The sequence below is a fragment of the Gallus gallus genome, chromosome Z (assembly GCF_016699485.2).
Source record: "Gallus gallus isolate bGalGal1 chromosome Z, bGalGal1.mat.broiler.GRCg7b, whole genome shotgun sequence".
In the NCBI taxonomy this organism is placed as follows: domain Eukaryota; kingdom Metazoa; phylum Chordata; class Aves; order Galliformes; family Phasianidae; genus Gallus; species Gallus gallus.
Window position 1 is genome coordinate 31,391,103 of NC_052572.1, and position 23,416 is coordinate 31,414,518.

The 23,416-nt window shown below is 39.4% G+C and overlaps 1 protein-coding gene across 22 annotated transcripts in view; it reads right to left on the reverse strand.

Annotated features, from left to right (window-relative positions):
• Positions 1 to 7,765: 7,765 nt before the first annotated feature.
• MPDZ (multiple PDZ domain protein) overlaps positions 7,766 to 23,416 on the reverse strand; it is a 100,155-nt gene continuing 84,504 nt past the window's right edge. For 15 of the 22 annotated variants that reach the window (XM_040655587.2, XM_015280115.4, XM_040655586.2 and 12 more), the window contains 12 exons: positions 22,607 to 22,752; positions 22,194 to 22,277; positions 21,892 to 22,085; positions 21,490 to 21,655; positions 17,528 to 17,614; positions 15,822 to 15,918; positions 13,675 to 13,718; positions 12,683 to 12,805; positions 10,688 to 10,792; positions 10,439 to 10,551; positions 9,331 to 9,454; positions 7,766 to 8,526 (listed from right to left, as the gene is read on the reverse strand). In XM_040655587.2, the coding sequence (XP_040511521.1) occupies positions 8,380 to 8,526; positions 9,331 to 9,454; positions 10,439 to 10,551; positions 10,688 to 10,792; positions 12,683 to 12,805; positions 13,675 to 13,718; positions 15,822 to 15,918; positions 17,528 to 17,614; positions 21,490 to 21,655; positions 21,892 to 22,085; positions 22,194 to 22,277; positions 22,607 to 22,752 (1,430 nt within the window). In that variant the 3' untranslated portion in view covers positions 7,766 to 8,379. The remainder of the gene's footprint in view (positions 8,527 to 9,330; positions 9,455 to 10,438; positions 10,552 to 10,687; positions 10,793 to 12,682; positions 12,806 to 13,674; positions 13,719 to 15,821; positions 15,919 to 17,527; positions 17,615 to 21,489; positions 21,656 to 21,891; positions 22,086 to 22,193; positions 22,278 to 22,606; positions 22,753 to 23,416) is intronic. The other 7 variants (XM_040655591.2, XM_015280123.4, XM_040655590.2 and 4 more) reach the window with 2 other exon arrangements.

Genomic DNA, 23,416 nt, shown 5'->3' on the forward strand with positions numbered 1-23,416 from the left:
TACCATCTGCATTCTTCCATCTTAGTCTGCCATGGTGTAACTTCTAGAATAGTTAATTAGACAAAAAGTTGTGGGGTTTTGTTTTGTTTTGCTTTTTGTTAATTCAGTTAGAGATAGCTATAAATTTACTGTTTCACAGGCACTTCTGTTCTTATTTCTCACTAATACAAATGCTCCTCTTATCTTCTTCTAATAATAGCCTGACCACTGTCTGCATTTCAGACAGCTCTTTTAGACAGGGGACAAATGACATACTGGCTCTCTCGCTATGATTTTTTTTTTGCTAAACAATATGAACAGTCTTGTTGCTACAGAAAGTATACAGCATGCTAAATAGCTGTGTGTCTTCCTCCCTCCAAAGATCTACCGGTATTTTTATGTAGGAAAATAAATCATGGACAAAGTGTGCTTTATGTGCCAGAATCTAAAGATTCAGTTTGAAGGAGGAGAGCCAAAGACAATCAGCAAATACTTTCACAAAACATAGTTTTGGGAGAAAGTTTTAAAGAGGATACTAACTTTTATTAAACTGAAGATGCTGACAAATTTATTGACCACACTGCTGTCCAAATAACAGCTACATGGCTGCATCTCATCAGACATCATCTTGCAGTTGTACCTCTTAAATTATCAACCCCCAGATAATGTTAGTAACTCTCAGTTCTCCTTTTCTCCTTGATGCCGATGCAAAGACCTTCACTCTTGTTTTTATGCTCTAATCTTTTACACTGGAAGGGAATTTTCAGTTCTCTACCAGTGTTCAACTAACTGCTGGTTGTAGCCCTTTTCAGTTCAAGAAAGACTCTTAATTCTGCTGCTATTTAAAATGGCAAGCAACACTTCTTTCACCTTGGATTCCAGGCATGTTCAAACCGTGTCCTTCAGGGTGCATGTGGCCTACCACAGCTCACAGTTCAGCTCACCTTCTTCCTGCAATTTAAAGGTGGCAAGCAACCTTGGGCACACATCCACATTATTAACACTGCATTGACTGAAAGCAGGGCACTGGGAGGGCAGCACTGAGCAGTGCTGACTGAAGTAATGGCAAATAACTGTGTGCATGTTGACACTTGGCTAAACACAAGGCTATGAACAGAGATGAATATGTAGCCATGATTTCCATGTTGTGAACGGTTTATGGGCTGGTTCAGCCTGGTTCCATGACTGGCGAGGCAGAGGGATTTTGCAAAATCTGCGCCTCCAGAAAAGGGAAACAGGGGACCCCAAGATAATTAAAAACAGTGGCAATGATCTGAGGAGAAACAAATTTACTAAATACGGTATCGGAATGCAAGATAACATACTGTAATACAATATAATTAGAATTGAAGCTAATAAATCAAATATAATGAGAGAAAGAGTATCTGAAAGCTGTAGGCCTTACAGTAGTGCTGAGGCGATGCATGCAATCAGGACAAGAGCTGAGGGAAAGAAGGAAGACATCAGGTGACTTTGCCAGAGGTTATATCTCTGACTGCAAAGCCCCGCTGGGTAATGTAGTTCTTCTTCTCTTCCGGACAGGTGCCCAGAACTGGAGCATTAACACTTTAATTTCCAGTGCACTACATGATGTTATGATGTGGAATACCAGTAACCAAAAATCAGAAAACCATGACACATGTTTTAAGAAAGGAATTTGAAAATAGAATCACAGAATCATAGAACCCTTAGAGTTGGAAGGGATCTCTAAAGATCATCTACTTTAGCCCCCCTGCAATGAACTGGGACACCTACAGTTAGATCAGGTTGCTCAGAGCCTGATCCAGCCTGAACTTGAATGTCACCAGGGACGGGGCATCCACCGTATCTCTGGGCAATTATTTCTGTGCCTTACCACCCTCACTGTAAAAGACTTCTTCCTTACACCCAACCTAAATCTCCCCTCTTTATGGTTGAAATCACTTCCCCTTGTCCTATCCCCACAAACCCTGCTAAACAGTCCATCCCCTTCTTTCCTGTAGGTCTCCTTTAGATACTGAAGGGCCACTATCTGGTCTCCTTAGAGCCTTCTCTCTTCACCAGACTGAACAGCCCCAGCTCTCTCAGCCTGTCCTCACAGGAGAGGTGTTCCATTCCATGGATCACTTGTGTGGCCCTTCTCCAGACGTGCTCCAACAGCTCTATGTCTCTCCTGTACTGAGGACTCCACATCTGGATGCAGTACTCCAGGTAAGCTCTCACCAGCACAGAGTAGAGGGGCAGAATCACCTCCCTCACCTTGCTGGTCGCACTGGCCTGCTGGCCTGCTTCGGATGCAGCCTACGACACGGTTGGCTTTCTGGGCTGCAAGGACATACCGCTGGCTCATGACCAGCTTGTCATCAACCAGTACCCCCAAGTCCTTTTTGGCTGGGCTGTGCTCAGTCCTTTCATCTTCCATCTTATATTCATTCTGGGGGTTGTCTCAACCCATATGCAGGTCTTGCACTTGGATTTGTTGAACCACATGAGGTTCTCCTGGTCCCACTGCTCAAGCTTGTCTAGGTCTCTCTGGATGGCATCCTGCCACATGAGCACATCGACCATACCCCAAAGCTTGGAGTCACAGGATTGCCAAATAAATAAACAAAAATCATTAATTTATATTTGTGAGACCATTCTCAGATGATATAAATACATGACCTGCAGATTTTCAAATGGAATATATAGTGTTGCAATGAGATATTCAACTCAAAAATCTGATCATGTCACTTCATCAGACTTTCAGAGTCCCCATCTTAGCACAGAACAATATCCTCCACTTCACAATCACACCTTATTCATGTCATTGTTTTTTGGCAGTATGCACATTTTAAACAATTATTGTAAAGGATGAAGTACAGAGAGAGTAAAATTCCATTAAAAAAAAAATCTGATGAAGCTTCACTAAGAATTATAACCACTGCCACCATATTATACTGGTATGTTACTTTCACAAGGACAAATATCCCACTAGTTGTATGTTTTTGTTCTTCCCTTTTTGCTTTATGTTTTAGGAAAACTATTCAAAATTAAAATGTTTAATTACTTATTTATATTGTATATTTTGCAAGGGCTGCTCTAAAGGTAATGTCTCCTATCGTACTACGTTGGCCCATACCATCAGAGGCAGAAATTGGTGGTACGGCACTGAAGTTTGAACCTTCCCACCAATATTTCATCACATTCTGGTGCTGTGTGACAGGTGGCAGCTGAGGGGCACTCTGGCAAAATGGCATCTGACTAGGAGTGCCTGTGAAGCAAAGGGGTGTCACTTAATTCCTCCAAGCAGAAAAATTTGCAGCCACTGACGTTCACTGACTTTTTCTTAATTGTTACTTAGACTAAACAGTAAATGTGAGCACCATAAGGTGGTAGGAGGCGTGTTTCAGCAGTGGTGACACTGGATCAGATTGTCATTAGCATAGCATGCAGGCTCTTGTTCATTGCTGGTGAAAATGCATAGCTAATAGTGGTGAATATGTTGACAAAGAGTGTTTTGTAGCTGAGAATTTGCTCTATCAAATAGTGATATTGTACTCTTTGTATCTGTTTTCATTTCCATCGAAATAAATAGGAAGCATTACTTTTGGAACAACCTACGTATATGTGTCCCAAGACAAATTCTATTCACTAAATGCAGCCCAGGCAAGACAAAAGGTTGGACATCCGTCATCGTGGTTTTATGACTTTTTACTCCTTAATTTTACTCCTGAACACCTGCAAGATCCTGAAAGCCTAAGTAGATATTTGAGACAGAGATGTTGCGGCTCAGGCAGTTCTGAGGAGGCACAAATTATTTTGGGCCTGGCTTATGCTTATCGGGCCTTACTTATTCAGTACTATCCCACAGAGGAAGAGAGTCTCTGAAATTGGGAACAGTCTCCAAACTCAAAGAGAGTGTCTCTGAGCTGAGAGGGGGAATCTCCAAGTCCAGAAAGAGAGTCTCGTAGTCGAGAAACAGTCTCCAAGCCAAAAGAGAGAGTATCCAGGAGAGGATCCGAGCCAACAGGGAGAATCTCCAGCTTCAGAAAGCTCCAATCCGAGCGAGACACCTTCTAGTCCAAGCCTGACAGTCTCCAAATCGAATGAGACACACTCCAATCCAAATTAACAGTCTCCAAACGGAACAAGTCAAACTTCAGTCTCAACGAGACCTCCTCCTAACTGAATAAGACAGACTCTGAGCCGAGCTGGAGAGTAAGAGCATTGAAACTGAGCAACCTGATCAATCACAGGAGGCACGAGAATCAATGTCAGTTGTCCCTGTAAGAGGACAGAAAATGAAACGAGCATCACCTTACTTAGAACGGAAGAGGAGGAGGAGAAAGTAGAGGAAAAGCACAGTATAAGAGAAGAGGAGGAAAGAGGTCCAGAGGAGTGGATCAGAGATCCAGGGATCCAGAGAGAGGGTTTAGACCCCCCGAAGATCACGGCCACCAAAGCGCAGGAGGGCAACAAGAAGTCCTGAAAGAGTAGGAGATGAGGAAGACATCATCACCATTACTACTCAACCTCTGAAAATGACTGAAATTTGAGGTTTGAGAAAAGACTTTTCACACCACAGAAATGAGGCTATTGTCACCTGGTTACTTAAGTGTTGGGACAATGGGGCCAACAGTGTGTCACTAGATAGTAGAGAAGCACACTAACTGGGTAGCATTGCTAGGGACTCAGACATTGACAGAGGTATTAGTGGATGTCAGGATGAGGCCTTCACCCTCTGGAAGCTGATGCTGTTAGCCATAAAGGAAAAATACCCCTTCAGAGATTATCTGATGCCTGAGGTAAAGAAATGGACTGCTATGGAAAAAGGCATCCATTATTTGAGAGAATGCACCATGGTGGAAATGTTACATGATTGTACATTCATTCCTGATCCAAACCAAGAGCATGATCTTGAGAGAGTCAGGTGTACACCAAGTTTGTGGCATATGTTCACAAGGACTGCACCAGAAAGGTACGCCAGTACATTAGCAGCAATGTATGGCAGAGGGGAAAGAAGGTCCCTTTTGAATGAACTAATCAGTAGACTTCATGACTTTAAGGTACATTTAACACCTATACGAGCTTGTGTTTCAGCCACTGAAAAATTAACTGAAAAACTTCACAGAATGGAGAGTAATCAGGAAAATATAATGGACAATCTGTCTACTGTGTGTTTTATTGTGATGAAACCGATGAACCCATGGTGATATCAGAGACACCTGATGGGGATCAGGATTCTCAAAACAGCCTACTGGAGGGACCGAGCAAATTGGTTTCCTCCCAACCTGCATCATCCAGTGTCTCAGCTACTAAATGATGATGTCCCCCTGCTCAAGCAAGTGACAATAGTTAGACTATGTCACATATTGCCTTGTGGTGTTACCTATGTGACCATGGAGAAGATATGAAGAAATGGAATAAAAAACCAACTCCTGCAATACAGGCACAGATAAAAGAATTACAAGACAGATCAACCATCAAGGTGAACTTCTCTGAAAAGGTGACTGTTCCAGTTGCTGTGGTACATGGCAATAGCTGTAAGGACCCTGATCATGACTCATGGAAGGAGAGTGACAGAGGAAACAAATAGAGGGGCCCTGCCCCCAGCCAGCAGGGGGAAAGGGACAACAGAGAGTATTGGACTATGAGGATTAGATGGCCTGGCACATCAGAACCATAGAAATAAGGCCCTGGTGGACACTGGTGCATGGTGCACTCTAATGCCCTCGAGACACGAAGGGACAAAATAAATTTATATTTCTGGGGTGACTGGGGGTTCCCAAGAATTTACTGTGTTGGAGACTGAAATAAGCCTAACTAGTAAAGACTGGCAAAATCACCCTATTGTGACTGGCCTAGGGGCTCCATGTATACTTGGTATTATCTCAGAAGGGGCTATTATAGTATTATAGTATAATAGTATACTATAATACTATACTTATATATAATAGTACACTATTATATATAAGGAGCCCAAAGGGTATTGATGGGCCTTTGGAATAGCTGCTGTAGACAAAGGTGTTAAGCAGCTGTCAGTTTTGCCTTGCCTGTTAGACGATCCATCTGTTGTGGGGTTGCTAAAAGAGCAACAGGTACCGACTGCCACAAAAATGGTGCACAGATGGCAGTACCACACCAACAAGGATTCCTTGCTCCCCATTAAGTTGATTCGTCAACCAGAGAGTCAGGGAGTGATCAGCAAAACTCACTCACATTTTAACAGCCCCATATGGCCAGTGCGTAAAGCCAGTGGAGAATGGAGGCTGACATTAGACTACCATGGCCTGAATGAAGTCACACCCCCACTGAGTGCTGCTGTACCAGATATGCTAGAACTCCAATATGAACTGGACTCAAAAGCAGCCAAGTGGTATGCCATCACTGTCATTGCTAATGTCTTCTTTTTCATTCCTTTGGCCACAGAATGTAGGCCACAGTTTGCTTTCACCTGGAGGGCCATTCAGTATACCTGGAATTGTTTGCCGCAGGGGTGGAAACATAGTTAAACAATTTGCCACAGGTTGATCCAAGCTGCACTGGAACAGGGTGGTGCTCCTGAGCATGTACATTGATGACATTACTGTGTGGGGCAACACAGCAAGGGAAGTTTTTGAGAAAGGAGAGCAAATAATCCAGATTCTTCTGCATGCTGGTTTTGCTATTAAGCAAAACAAAGTGAAAGGACCTGCGCAGGAAATCCAGTTCCTAGATATAAAGTGGCAAGATGGATGTTGACACATCTGAACAGATGTGGTCAACAGAATCACTGCCATGTCTCCACCCACCAGTAAGATATGTGTGTACATGAGTTTAATACTTGTAAATTCTTGTTTGTTTGTATATATTAAGCACGATGTAGTGATGTGGAATAAGGGGTGGAATGTCATGGTTTTATGATTTTTGGTTATCAATACTCCACATCACAACATCAGGTACTGCAGTGGGAGTTGACAGAGTTAGTGCTCCAGTTCCAGGTACCTGTCCCAGAAGAGAAGAACTACATCTCCCAGAGGACTGTTCGCTGTTCTGTTTCTACTCAGAGGAAAAGATAAAAACCTTTTGTACATCACTCGACCCTCCCTCTTTTCTCCTCTGATTGGCCCAACTAAATGTCTAATCTCAGCATTAGAGTAAGGCCTTCGGTTTCTGGGTACTCTTTCTCATTTTATTTATTATCTTCAATTTCAATTATATTGTATTATATTATATTATAGTGTGCTATCTTGCATTCCAATATCTTATTTAGTAAATCAATTTGTTTCTCCTCAGATTGTTGCCACTGTTTTCTTCTTAGGTCCAATTCTCTACCCTTTTCCCTTTTTCCCTTTCCCGGGGCATGAGTCAGTGGGTTGCCCCGCCCCACTAGTCAAAGATCCAGGCCAAATCAGCCTCTAAACCACTGACACCCATGGATTAACCTATGTCCACATGGCTCTATATGCTGCTAAGTGCTAAGTAACAAACCTGAGTGGTTTGTTCACAGCTCTGATTCAAGCAGTTCACAGGGACTTCTACACTGAGACTGTATCTTGCACACTGGATGAAGATATCATACATTTCATATTGGGAAAATTTATTTCATACTCACACAGGCTAGAAAAACTACTGCTAGGAAAGAGAAGTCTAATCCTTCCAATACTAGTTTCTTGGCACTCTGCTTAAAGAGGGTAAGGTTCTACTAGCCAGTGGATTTTTCAGCCCTGAGCACAAGTGCCCTTCATCCAAATTAAACACTTCCCCCTCCTCAAAAACATACCATCAGACAAAAAAAACAAAACAAAACAACAACAACAAAAAAAACACAAGAAGAACAACCAACTCTTGACAGTAAGTCAGACAAAAATGTGTTTTCTTTTTCTTTATGGATACAGCAAGGCTTAGGAAATAGGAAATTAAGAAACAGAAAGAAGAAAACAGAAGAACAACAATCCCCATTCCCAACTCCTTCTGTACTAGTAACACAAATAACCACCTAAGTCCATTAACTGTCTAGCTCTGCATTACTCATTTTTCACCTTTTTTTTTTGCAAATTCTGTATTTTGTTAATGTTTTCTTTCTCCAACCTTATTGTTTTCCAATTATTCCTGCTCATGTCATCCCCCTTTTGACTCAGTGAATTTGCAATTTTTCTTATGTATTTCAAGTATTCAAAGCATCTTCCAATTTTGCATACAAGTTTTCATTATACTGCTACTAGGCAAAATATCCATGTATTTGCCACAGAGGACTTAACTCCAGCCCAGTGGTTCGAGAATATGAGTAATACTCCTACTGCATACAAAAATATCATTAAATGTTATTTTTCTTCACTGATGTAACACAGTTCTGACAAGTTGGAAAAGCAAGAAGGTTATATAAACATTTCCATTTTCTTTGCTATGTGGAATGTAAATAATATAGTCTTGTTGACACTACACCTTTGAGGAGCCAGTTCATGACAGAACAGTCAAAGTGACTGTTCCTTTTGTTCTTTTCAGAATAGCAACTGCTTCCTCATGGGTCACCCCTTCTAAACTCTGCCCATTCACAGCAATGATTTGATCTCCCCTCTTCAGGCGTCCATCTTCTGCTGCTGCACCCTGAAACAATACAACACATTATTGCAGACATTTATTTTTCTCCCTCCTACACATTCACTATGGTCTGAATAAGATGAGTTCAGTGTACAAATCCCCTTAAACCTTTTTCAGTTTTCAATGATTCAATTACAATCAATCCTAGATTAACCTACTAGTGTTGCAGTATGTCCTGCATTCTCTAGTTGTCACGATACTTAGAAGCTGGACCCACGTGATTTTTTGTATTTCTTTAACCCTGACAGTCTAGCTAATATAACTTTTAAAACTCCAACACAGTAAGATTTTCAAGACCTGAAAAATCTTTCAACAAATGCTATTAGAAATCCCATAATCAAAACCCAGTTCTGTACTTCAACTAACCACAAATGTTTGGGATTCTTGACTACAGTTTTTAATGACTTGGGGCTCTTCCCAATGGCAGGACAAACTCCAAAGCTGAGTCAGTACCTGAACTTATCCAAAGGTCCAGAATGAGTTTAGTTATAATATGTTAGTCTCGTTTTCAGACTCTCAATGAAAATAAATACATTGGTCCCTTTTATTACTTGAAGAAAAAGTATGTGAACATTTCCTATTTTTAGCATTGAAAAAGATTCTGCCATATGCTGTCACACACATTTGAAAATTTTGAATCTTCCTATAACTTCAAAAGCTGCAAGAACTTTTTGAACAGAACTTGCATTGGGCAAGAAAAGCTGTGAAGAAAACCTGTTTGCAATCCTTTGGTCTCAAACTCAGGTAATACTTTAAGAAGCTACCTGCTGTGAACTAATAAATGGATCAACTGAACAAATATACTCTTACCTTTGCAAATACTGTCTTCACATAAATGGGCAAGTCTCCATGGGGACTGCCATATCCCCCCACAATACTAAAGCCTAGGCCATCTGGTCCTCTCTCCAGAGTAATGGTCTTGTACTGAGGAGGTCTAATGAAATAGAAAACAATATTGCTATGTTGTCTAAACAAATTGTTTACATTAGAATGCTGTCAACAAAATGCATTTCACCTTTCTAGCTAAGCAATACATCTTCTTTTTACTTCTTTTCCACTGTAAAAATGAACCCCTTTATGACTATTTTTGTTAATGCAGAACAATAATTCTGTCTAGTGCCCCCATTTCAGTATTTCAAATACTTCTTTCACACTGTTTCCACCCAGCTCAGCTACTGCTGCAATATTGCACTAATGGTGCTTAGTGGGTACACAGAGATCCAATACCATTATCTCAAATGTTCACAGTGATCACATACTTCAAAAAATCTGTAACCCAAAATTTAACTCATAGTTATGTTGCAGGGTTTACTTGCTTCTCTCCTTCTCTGATACATGATTGTGCATTTGTATACACAGACAATTTATAGGTACATCTCCACACATATACTTTGACTATATAAATGTTTGAAGTTCTATCTTTTGAAGAGTGTACGCTGCTTCAAAAGTAATGTCTCCTACTTATTTCCGTGGAAACTACAGTAAAGAGCACAATAACACTATCTGACAGAGCAAATATATGTACCACAAACACATGAAAAGTTCAATATCTCTTGATATTCTAGCACTACAAAGCACATTAAAGAAACAGAAGTACCACTGTAGAAAGGACTTTGCTATTTAAGCCTGAGTACAGACATTTTGGGCATATCAACTAATCTGAGCTGCCAAGGCTCAGTAAAAAGTACATTTAAAGAGAAAAAATCAAGTCACATTTTAATTCCAAAGTAGACAAGAAAAAAAGCAGTAGCGAATCGTACCATGGAAGAATGCAGATCGGGACCTACAAGGTGCTACATATATCAAAGGTGATTAAGCCAAACAATTCATTCAGTTACCTGCTAGAATTAGTACACATTTTATGCCAAGCTTCACTTGAAGTAAAAGGCTACAGAGATTGTGTATTATTGTTACTGACCCTAAATCATCCTGAAAAATGCTTGTTGAAGTTAGTCCTGCAAGTGAAAGACTGGATGTAGGTGGATCCTGCTGCTGACCAGTTATGACACTCACATCTCCTCCAGCTACCACCTAAGGAGACAGTTCAGTAAGATGAGAAAAAAAAAGTCTGCAAAATGAGAATGCTGATACTAAAATCATTCACCATAACAACTGGCAAAATAATATTTAGAAAATATTCCAGATAATACTAAAGATTTTTTTTTACCTGCAACTCAATGGTGCCTGAAGCATTTTTTAAGATGCTAACAGCTTGTGAATGAGTCATGCCCTCAGTAGATGTTCCACAGATGCTAACAATCCTGTCCCCAACCTGTAGAGGAAAATCTTGATAATAACTACTAGTAAGAGGTTTAGCTGCATAGATATATTTAGCGTTTTTTTGTTTGTTTGTTTTATAATAGCAGATTTGAGTATCTGGATTTAGCTAGATATTATCACTATATCTAATGACACATAGCAGAAAGAAATCAGCAACTCTTTTTGGTACATTTTCTCTCAAAGACATAACATCATTGAGTTACATAATGAAGTGACATAAAGGTATAAAATTTGACAAAAACTTGCAAATCAGTGCTTAGTTGTAGTGTGTTCAGAGTAAAAAGTAATGCACAGAATGGATCTTAATACTCTAGAATGAATATAGCACATCATCTGAATATAGATAGGTTGAAGCAGTAGATTACCGTAAGAGAACATATGTTTGAATTCATCCTGAAACAACACTGTACATGCTCCAAACAGCATTAGTTTAATTCCACAATTTCTGGTACACTATAAAGGTAAGCACTGTGTTGAGACCTCCTGCTTTAACTCAGAATCAAAAAAAGAACTGCTCTTACTTTAAGATAGATAAACATAGAAAACATGGGGTGTGAAGCAAACTGCATACATGCAGTTACACAAATAACTCTGTAGCTCACTTGCAGAATTTTCAATCAGATTCTCTATCACGAATTTTTAAAAGCTCACCACTTCTATGATCCAAGATTGCCTTAAGACTTGTTTCTGAAGTTAGCATCTTCCACCAGTTACCTTTTACCATGCTACCAACACGACTTACTTTATAGTCACTGGAAACAGCAAAAATTGTTACCAGAGAGAATCACTCAAGATTATATCATTAAACTGCTACCTTATTACCTGCCTAGCATTGTTATTGTGCCCATGCAATCTTTACAACCATCCTAACCGTCCTAGTTTCCGCTGGGACAGAGTTGTTTTTCTTCACAGGGCCTGGTACTATGCCATGTTTTGGTTTTAGGAGAAAAACAATGTTGATTAAACACCAGTGTTTCTAGTTGTTGCTAAGCAGTGTCCTACAGAGACAAGGATGTTTCAGTTTTCTCAGCTTCTCCTATTGCCCTACCAGTAAGGGGGCTGGGGCTAGAAGCAGCTGTGAGAGGACAGTATCAGCAGAGACAACCTAAGGTGACCAAAGGGATAATCCATACCATATGATATCTGGCTTGTATCAGTCACGGCATGGTGAGCAGGTCTTGGGAAGTAATTCTGACCCTGTATTTGGCACTGGTGAGGCCTCACCCTTGTGGATTGTATCACACCCCCACAAACTCACAATGGCAAATGCCATGTGCTTACAATGGAAGAAACCACAGGATGGCTGGAAAAATCCTATGTCCCATACCACCACCTGAAATACTCATCTGGATCTTGAAAAGAAAGTCTTGTGGAGACACAGTGTCCCAGAAAGAACCAAGTCAGAAAACGGGACTCATTTCAGAAACAACCTTGTTAACATTTAAGCCAAAGAGCATGGCTTTGAGTGGGTATATCACATCCCCTATTACGTACCAGCCCTGCTAAAATCCAATGATAGAAGGTACTGTTAAAGACTATGCTGAAAGCAGTGGACGGACTATTTGTGGGACTGCTTTTGCTCAAGGACTTGGGTGCACTTGGTGGGTAACGTAGAAGGATGGGGATATCCACTGTGCACCTCAAGGTGATTTGATGCTGGGTGAGTACAGTCAATAATTTGAGTTGTATGATGCTAACAACTACATAATACTGCATGTAATAATTACTATGGTTGTTATATACCTCATCAACAGTATTACAGTAAGAACCACTTGAAGAAGAATGAGTTCTGATGGAGCCAAAACTAGCTGCAGCATGCAGTAATCCAATACCATGAATCATCCCTCCTGCACTGAAACCACAACATTAATGATTAACTTACCCTGAGTTTCTGAGTCTGAGCCGCAACTCCATTGGGATGCATCATGGCAATAAATATAGGAATATCTCCAAGAGGACTTCCTACACCTCCAGCAATGCTCACTCCTAGTGAATCTGCTGGGCCCTGTTATTGTCATGAGAAAAAAAAAAAAAAAAAAAGAGATTACATTTTTCTGGAAGGAAAAATACATACAGAATTGCAGGCTTATCTTACAAATCCTATCTTATCAAAATCAGAATGACTGCCTCAAGCCATTTTTTAAAGTTAATACATTTGAGGAAAGCAAAAGGAATGCAGTATTTAGTGGCAAGTGATGATTTGCTGTCTCATCTGTAGTTTTTTCTTGCCAAACTGAATACTTAAGAAATCAGCATGTCTGGGCAAAGACAATTACACAAAGAGACTGATCGTCCTTTATCATTAATCTCCTGCTATTAGCCTCCTAAGGATCAGAACAAAACTAGCTATTCACTGCTGTAAAACACTCAACTACCTAATCACCAGAACCGCTATCATAAATTGATATTAACAGATTCTACTGCATAAAGAGAATTGCTAAGCACAATCCTGCAATCAAGAAAACCAGATACCAGGCAAAATCAAATAAAAGATACGTGTTTTAGACAATCAGAAATAGTCTGCAGCTTAGCTCTCATGCTCCTACAAACAACAGAAGTCAACTGAATTTCAGTTGAAAAGCTAGAAGCTGTAATGCAAAAGCCTACCCATTAAAAATACGTGTCAAATATGAAATCCAAAACAATAGACTTCAACATTTAGTACAGTTCCCATGTCTCCACTAAAACTCAGTATAGTTTTAACTCCATTCGATAAAAGTAGAACTAGATCCCATTACCTCATACTGTAGTTCTCTTTCCCTTTGCTTTAAATTTGATGGCATAAGTCACACTTACTTTACATAAAAATAAAAGCATTGGAAATCACACTATTAAGAAAAAAAAACTATTACCACACCAACTTGTGTACCTTACCTTTTTTATTTCAACTGTTCTTAGTCCCTGTATTTCAGAAGATGCTGTCAAACAAATTAAAAAGAAAAGGTGAACTATCATCTTAAGAAAATGTTTGTATTAAAGTTGCTCAAAACACTACAATGATTCCAGCTTTCTGCTATTTTATTATGTTCTTCAAAGTTTTTGAAATTAGTTGTTATTAGGATTTAAATACTATTAGTAACAATATGTCATGGTTTTATGATTTTTGGTTATCGGTATTCCACATCATAACATCATGTAGTGCACTGGGAGTTAGAGTTAATGCTCCAGTTCCAGGCACCTGTCCGGAAGAGAAGAACTACATACCCCAGGGGGCTTTGTGTTCAGAGAGGAGATATAATCCCTGGCAAGATCACCTGATGTCCCCTTTTTCCTTCAGCTCTCCTCCCTGCTGCTCGACCCAATCACAGGTCTCACCTCAGCAGTATGGTGAGGCCTCCAGTTCTCAGACACTCTTTCTCTCACTATATTTGATTTATTAGCTTTGATCCTAATTATATTGTATTATAGTGTGTTATCTTGCATTTTGATACCATATTTTGTAAATTAGTTTGTTTCTCCTCAGATTGTTGCTGCTGTTTTTAATTATTTTGGGGTCTCCCATTCCCCCTTTCTGGAGGTGCGGATTTGTGAATCCCTCTGCCCCGCTAGTCATGGAACTGGGCTGAACCAGCCCGTAAACCATCGACACAATAAGATTGAAATACTTCCAGAACAGCTGAGAAAGCCATCCATTCTCTGAATTCTAAAAATGTTTAGATTAATATCAGTAGGTAATTCCCAAATATAATAGAAAAACTATTATTTGATAGCAATACTTGGCTCAGAAGTCACTTTATTGTAAATCTCATCACTGGAGATCTATTCCACATCTATTCTACAAGATCTGCTAATATCATGTTGGCCCATGATGTCAGAGGCAGATGGTGGTGGTATGGTAAGAGAGGTCAAACTGGAGGTCAGTATTCCATTACATTCTCTTGCCCTCTGACAGATGATAGCAAAGGGGCAGTCTGACAAAATGGTACCTGACATGAAAGTGCACAAGAGAATGTGTGGGGCTAATGCAGAAAAAAAGGCACCCATTTACTTTCATCGTTGTTTGCTGAATGCTTATGGAGACCAAACAGAGGATGTGAACACAGTGAGGCAGTGGGTAGTGCATTTCAGCAGTCATGACTGAAGCGTGAAAAACAAGCCATGTTCTGGGTAGTCATGCACAACTTTCACATCTGAAAATGTTAATCAGCTTATCCATGCAAATTGGCCAATTACAACCAGGGAACTATGCATGGAGCTGAAATCAGTTCCACTGTGTTGGAAGGGATGGTGACAATGTTGGAATACTACAAAGTTTACACCAAGTGGGTCCCATAAATGCTTACAGGAATAGAAAGAACATAATATGCAAATTTGTCAGGACATATGGAACCAATACAAGGACAAAGGTGACAGTTTCCTGGATCACACCGTTACATGTAACAAGATGTGACAGTCCATGGAATGGCACCAAATAAATACTCCACTGAAGAAAAAAAATTCAAGACAGTCTTCAGTGGGTACAGAAAAGAGGTGATCCTTCTGGATTTCCCACAACCCAGACAAACCACCAACTCCGACAGCTCCATCACAATGCTGATTAAGCTGAAGGCTCAAATTTTCACAGGCCAGAGAAGACAAATTTTCTCTTTCAACATGACAAAGCCAGGCCCAATACCAATTTGAAGACTATGGAGCATGTTCTCAGTCTTAGCTGGACTGTCGTACCATACCCACCATATAGTCCAGACTTGGTGCCTTCTGATTTCCATCTGTTTGGGCCAGTGAAGATGGGACTGTATGAGGAACATTTTCCTAGTGATAACACAATCATAGCTACTGTAAAATAGTGTGTCACTTCCACTGGTGCAGATTTTTATATTACTACACTATTAATGTAGGTGACTATGTTGAAAAATAATGTTTTGTAGTTTGAAGAGATATAAAATGTACAGTATAATGACCACTCCTGTGGCACTTCAATGACACTGCCTAGTCTACAGTATATAACAACAAAGTGTTAGAGAATATCTCATTTACCAATTCACAGATATAAACTAGAGGAAGGACCAAAGAAATCTTACCAGTATTCCTCTTCAGACCACTTTCAAAGACCTCAGGTGTGCTGGAAGCAGAAGCTGAAATGCTGAAGGATGAGAGACTGCCACTTCCTTCACTGACCTAAATATAATTTTAAACTGGGATTATTGAGCTGCTTCAGACTCCAATAAAAGTAAAATTATATGTCACTGTATTCAGTGTATTTTACTGCATTTTACTGCTACTTTTTCTGTGCACAGTTAAAGCTGACACACCAAACCTCCATACACCTCTTGGACACTAGATAGCTTCTTGTTTGAAACACCACTAGAACAACAGAGATTGTGTGACTACAGCCCCATATGATGTTCTACTTTCAAGGACTAGACTGCACCCCTATTCCCACACATTCTATCTATTCACGGAGACCGTATGGCAAAAAAAGACAGTCTCTATTATCATGGTAGGGAAATAATACATAAGACAGAACTTTATGCATCCCCACATGTATCTCACATTCTTCCAGACACTCCATCAGCTAAAACTAGGCTCCCTACTCAGATTTACCTATACATTTCCTGAAAGATTTTCACCACACCTGCAGGACAACATAAAGGAACAACATAGCTCACTTCTACAGACTCTTCAAAACATTCAGTATGGTAAGCCTCCTCTTACCCAACAGCTTAAATTAAGACCACGCAGAACCTGCATGTTTTCAATTGGGTTGGCATCATCCTTTTTTGAAGGAAGACACTTCAGTCCTTATCCAGTTTTAACCTACTCACAACAATCTTAAGAAAAAGTCTCTGTTTAATTATATCCATATCCAGCCATTCATCTGCATACTCGATTTATAACTACAAAAAGTTCTATGGTAACTAGCGAGTTTTCAGAAATTGCTCCTACTGGAAATCCTGATAGAAAGATCTGCAAAGAATCACAGTGAAAGGTGCTATCCCATGAAACATGCATTCAGATGCAGAAACTGATGTGAGCTGTAATGCTCTACAGTTAACCAACGACAAAATAAATAAACTTACGACAAGTCTAAAGCAAAGAGAGCAGATTTCCTGCTTTTGGTGACCAAGATTATGGTAAGAGTATGAAAGGAGTGGAGAAATTCACTAAGTTTACTGGAACAACACTCCACTCCACTACCAAGGTATCAAAGAGATTCAGTGTCCACTCGAATTTGATCTAGTACTGATGACACTAACAGCTGACCCTGCTTCACAAACAAGAGTCCTAAAAGTCACACTAGACAAGACAGAATAGTTATTTTTGGAGTAAACTCTAGACTGGATTATGTATTTAACAGATAATGAACTTAAATTTACACACAAAAGAGCTAACAAAAATCTGCAAAGTATGCAGAACCATAAAATGGCTTGGTTTGGAAAGGACCTTAAAGATCAACTACTTCCAATCCCCTGCTGTGGGCAGGCTTACCAACCTCTAAATCATATACCAGAACAGGCTGCTCAAGGCCCCATCCAGCCTAGGCATGAATGCCTTTAAGGATGGAAGATCCACAACTTTCCTGGTCAACCTGTTTCAGCACCTCACTACCCTCTGAAAGAAAAAAATTCCCATAACATCTAATCTAAATCTGAATTTACTACTTTTATTCATCTTGGATCAGGAGTGTGGAAGATCACTGTCATTATAAAATCAGTTCCTTTTATTTGCTTTCATTATTCCACCACATGTTATTTCTTCCAAATTAAGTGGTTTCACAGTTACAAACCTGGCTGCTCTGGGATGTTCTCCTCTCAGAGTGGAATGGACCAGCTTTTATTCTTCCAACCTCTAGTCTTACTGTACCTAATGAACACTAAAGAAAAAGTCATGATATATCTCTAGTATCCAAAACATTAAAGTTTATGACAATTTTTACTTGGTAGAAGAAAAAATAGGGACAAAGGTTAAAATATAAGATTAACAACTCTATACAATGAGAACTGTACAAAGATGATGGTAGAATCAGAATCATACCAATTGTGATTGAATGATATTATTGGTAAGGTAGTATAGCATTCTAATACAGACCCAAAGACTACACAAGAAGCCCAATTTTGTTACCTTATCCTTAATAAGTAGTTTTGGCTTCTAAGTAGAAATGTCAACACATACTTTCACGGTGATGTTTTTCAAAGAATAATAGCGGAGTACTTTCACAATAACCATAGCAGCATTAGAAAACCTCAAAGTATTGATTAACATTTCTGTTGATACAGAATCACAGAATTATAGAAGCCTTAGAGTTGGAAGGGACCTCTGAAGGCCATCTACTCCATCTCCCCTGCAATGAACAGGGACATCCACAGCTAGATCAGGTTGCCCAGGGTCTTTTCCAACCTTGCCTTGAAGGTCTCCAGGGATGGGGTATCAACTGTATCATTGGCAACCTGTTCCAGTGCCTCACCACCCTCACTATAATTTTTTTTTTTCCTTGTATCTAACCTAAATCTACCCTGTTATGCCTGAAACCATTTCCCCTTGTTCTATCACCACAAACCCTGCTAGAGTCTGTCCCCTTCTTCCCTGTAGCTCCCCTTTAGATTCTGAAAGGCCTTTTTTCCAGTCATCAGGGACTTCACCTGATTGCCATGACTTTTCAGATATCAGAGTGGCTTAGCAATTACATCAGTCAAATCCATTAGGACTCTGGGATGAATCTCACTGGCACCCATAGACTTGTGGACGTTCCGATCCCCTCAGGAGGCCAGGAACCGGATCTTTGCTTACAGTGGGAGGGACACTGCTACCCTGATCCTCTCCTACCAATGCCAATGTTTGAGGGCTCTGGGGTGAGAAATTATCAGAGAAGACTGAAGCATTTTCTTCTTGCTCTTCTGTTTCACCAGCAGGTCCCTGTTCAGCCACACCAGTCTCTTGCCTTCCTTTCCTGACTTGCTACCCCTGATAGTGCGGTATATCAACTGGTAGTTATCCATCTCACTTTTGCTCATGAATTACCTGTTACTCTGGATCCACACATAACTTAAATAGAAGGACCACTAACATAAATAGAAGGGCAGGCAGTTTTTCAAAAATCCACCTGTAATTTAACTGACTTTCTGCATCTGACTCCTGTCAGGGACTAGAGTGATACAGATTGTTTGTACACTGCAAAATCCTACTGTTAAGCACTGAGTTCTTAAATGTACTACTGAGTATTCATACATCTGCATGAAATGCATATCTCAGAGCAAAATGCACTACGAAACCAACCATTTAGAAACCAAGACTTTGATAACCTATAGGCAAAGGGGTATCTCAATAAACCATTAGAAAACTGGACTTCCAAAATGATACAAGTAGCATCAAAAACTACTATATGCAGTATAATCAAATACAGAAATTTGAAAGCATTTTTGCTATTTTGCTTTTCCCTCTCTCTTCCAGTGGGGAAGTTTTTACTGTGAATCCCTGTATCTATGGAGCCAAATAACTTACTATTACGGAAGTCTGCCTTTATTTTACACGGCTTACTTGTATTACACTATGAAAGGATTATAAATATATCAGAAAATTCACAGCAATAAATAGATTAACACATCAAAACTAACAACAGAACATACCCATTCAAACAGGATTTCCAAACTACTTGTAACGCTACAATGGGATGAAAATTACCGCGTTAATAGTGGGGTGGCAAAGTGGATACAGCAAATGAGAACAAGCAGCTACGGACAAAGAAATGAAGGAAAAGAGCTGCCTAACTTTGGAAGACCTCAGATAGACAGAGATCTCCAGTGAGAGATGCCCTCACCTCCACTGACAACACTTACATGAGGTCTGGGAAGGAGTGGATCCTGACTCCACACCTTGGTGCACTGCATGCACTTGAGCTCCCCTGGGTTGTCCCTGCCTTCCCAACAAGTGCTCAGTCACTGTTTCAGGCTGTGACTTTGCATTTCTGAAACATTACTATAACTAGCATATCTTATAAACATTCTCTTAGAGGTGACATTAGAAAAGATCTATTACTAAAGTGCCCTTTCCCCCCCCACCCCCAAAGAATGTTGTCTTTTCTTTTTTTTCCCCCCAAATAATGCTGTCTGATCTAGTGGTTGGCCACCCTCCACATAGCAGCAGGGTTGACGCTAGATGATAATTATTGTCCTTTTCAACCCAGGCCATTCTATGATTCTATGATTTACATGCCTTGGAAGAGACTGGATCAGGGCTTAGACTAAAGGAGTCTTTACTTATGGCTTGAATTGGCTCACATTAAACCACACGGAAAACTGAGGCAGTAATCTAAGTACCTAAAATTACCACATCCTCACATAAAATGCAAACCTACAAATGAGATTTAGAAATTATTATGTGTGAAGGTAAGAGGTAATACTTTCCACCTGAACTTGCGATTAAGTGAATTCACAGTCTATTACAACTTTGTCTTTTTCCTGGAGTCCCCTGTGTGACAAACCCTGCAGTCAAGTGAGGAAGAAAAATTATCAAAATATCACATATTTTAGGGAGACTTAGAAAACAAAACTAAACACCACGGTAAGAACAGGAGGCATTTTCAGCTTAAGGACACATTGGACACAAAAGGACACAAAAACTATTGGTTTTATAGCAGCTGAAGTACATTCAGATTTTCTAAAGACTGTAAATAACAGAACATACGTTAAGCAATACAAGACAGTTCCCTGTAGATCTAACACTTGAGAATAGAAGCAGAATGGATACCTGAACTAAAAATGATGATTGCTTTTATGTGAGTTCATTCCATTTCTACTTTGTGAATGAAATAGAACTGTTAATAATTATATACCTGAGGTATTTTGAAAGTCACATTTCACAGAAACACACACACACACACACACACACAAAAAAAAGCCTGAGGAGCTGTTAAAGATCTGGAAAAATATAACTTTGCATGTACTGTAAACAAGTATAATTGTGTCTGTGTACCAAACAGTTAGCTATGAATAGTGGCTAGTAGTGTTAAAATTTTTCAAGTGGCACATTTTCATTGGAAAATGATGACTCAATGGAATCTTGATATAAAGCAGGAATGTCTCGAAACTCTGAAAGGAAGACAGACAAGTTGGCTACCAGATGGACATCCTGCTAAACCACAGGAAATGTTGCTTATATGACTTCATTCTGATTTAGAAGTAGAGGGAGGAGATCAGATACACAAAATTTGCTGAGAACAGATATTCTCATTCTGAGAGCAGCAGACAAGAAGTTACTTCAGTTATCTTGGTAGGAAAGCAATTTCTTACGCTAGACACCTTTCTCACTGAGAAAGGCATTATAACATTTAGTTCATGTAAAGTGACAATAGACATCAGTGGGAAAAAAAAGACCATTAACTTTGTAAGTAATCACTTTTTGGTATAACTACTCCAATGACTTCTCTATCATTTAAAGTCAATTCTGAATAGCTTTTTAAAAATGTGAGATAGTTAAACAAATGAGATTTTTTTTGAGAAAACAGAGCAACCTAAAACTTAATGCTGTATCTAACGAATGGCCTTTTATTTCCTTGTAAATGTATAGGGGTCTGTATTACCACTATTCCCATTTTCATCAGACAAACTATGAAAATTTGACCGCTCTAGACTTCAGGAAATTAAATTCAGATCCAAAGTTCATTCCCTGACACTGCAGGAAGAGTCTGAATGCAATCTGAATAAAACTCAGGCTTTCAAAAAATCCAGATTTCAGCTCTTCACTTTTAATCACCTCTTGTTTTCTTGATACCTTTAGCAAAGCTGCAACAGCCTCCTGGTTAGTGTTTCGAACATCTTCTCCATTCACTGTTAATATCTGATCTCCTTGCATCAATCTGCCATCTGTATCTGCTATTCCACCTTTGACAATGTCTGACACAAACACTCCCGTATCATTTCTGCAAAAACACATACATTCTGTATTACAATATTGTTTAAGTGTTATTTCAATGGCTTGTAATTGGGAATGCACTGAACATCATCTTGTTTTTTTTTCTGGGGCTAGTTCCTCTAGGAATGGTGTAAAAATGAAATGTACTGCCAATAAAGCCCACAGGATCTGAGCATTGCACACCAAAGAAGAACAAGCCAGCCCAGCAAGTTCCAGACACTGACTATCCTTGTACATTCATACCTTTTCCCAACTATACTCAGCCCAAGGCCTTTGCCAGGCTTCTTTTGGAGCTCTATAACCACTACATCATACATGTCTTCCTCCTTGTACTGGGCCTCATCTCTGTACACAGTCAGACGAACTTTCTGAGGAGTCTGTCGGAGAACATTTATTGCTTCATCATGTGTGGCACTCCTGAGGTCAATTCCATTCACCTACAATGAAAGCATACATTGGTAAACTATACAGGACTGTCCAACAGACAAATAAAATATGTCTAGATAGCAAATGACAATAAAATGTGATAAAATCAACCACTGTACCTCTAATATCTGATCCCCAGCCCAGAGTCTCCCATCTTTTGAAGCTGCTCCTTCTTCATACACCTCATGGATAATGATTGCTCCCTGCAGATAAACAACAAAAATAAGTTGCATGCTGGAAGAAAATTCCCCTAACTGTGAAGCAAGAGCTATGGAAAAATTCTTCTAAAATTCAGTAGTGATAAACAGCCAGAAGAATGATGAAAAAATTACCAAAATGTTATAAGGAGTTCACTTACACTTCCAATTTCAAACATATTTTTTCTTTCCTTTTATTTTTTTTTCCTAAAAGGCTAGCTTTAGTATCTTTTTATAAATGCTACAGAAAGAAAGGAAGATAAAATCTCTTCTAACAGACATTTTGATTTCATTATTATTAATTCATGTGAATTACACATATTTTTCCAACTCACCAACAAAGTGTCTGCTCCTCCAACAATGCTTAGACCAAGACCAGTCTGTCCTTTGGAGATATCAATGGTTGTTTCACATCCAGGAATAATGGGACAAGTAGCTGGGTCAGAAGCTAGTGTGGCTGGAGTTGAAGATCTGCTTGTATCTGAAACAGCAGTATAACATCCTAGTTACAGTCAGATGACTTGGTATCAGAAAAGTGATTTTACCATCTTATTTTGAATGTTGACCAAGTAACAGCCCAACAGTCAACCTACTGATAACATCCTTATTTCAGAATGCCCACATAATGCCATTTTCCCTTCCTCTCAAACAAGTACTGTACAATGGTTTTAGTAGCAGTTGTCCAATTTCTACGCAATTAAGTATGTGGATTACAGCTTTGACTTAACTGAGATAGTATCGTATAAAATATACTGTACTTGTACTCCTTCATTCTCACAGAAAGGAGATAATTCAATTTAAACACTTATACCAGCAAATTGGCAATGTAGATCACAGGTTGAGTCTGTACTATATACTACATGTCAGCCCAATACTTCTAGAAGGGGCTAAGTCAAGGTCCACATAAGTACTCTATCTCAGACTCAGATCTATACCATGAGAAAGAATGTGAAGCATGAGACAACTACAGTGGTAGTCCAGCAGTCTTTGGTCAACTTACAACCTGAAACAGCAATTATCTGTGATATTAACTAAGTTCATCTCTGGTATGACAAAAATGGATCTTTGCTTCAGGTTTTTTTTTTTTTTTTTTTGTCAGTTCTGTATCTTTTAAAGTTAAAACAAGCAAACAACCTAAGAATGCT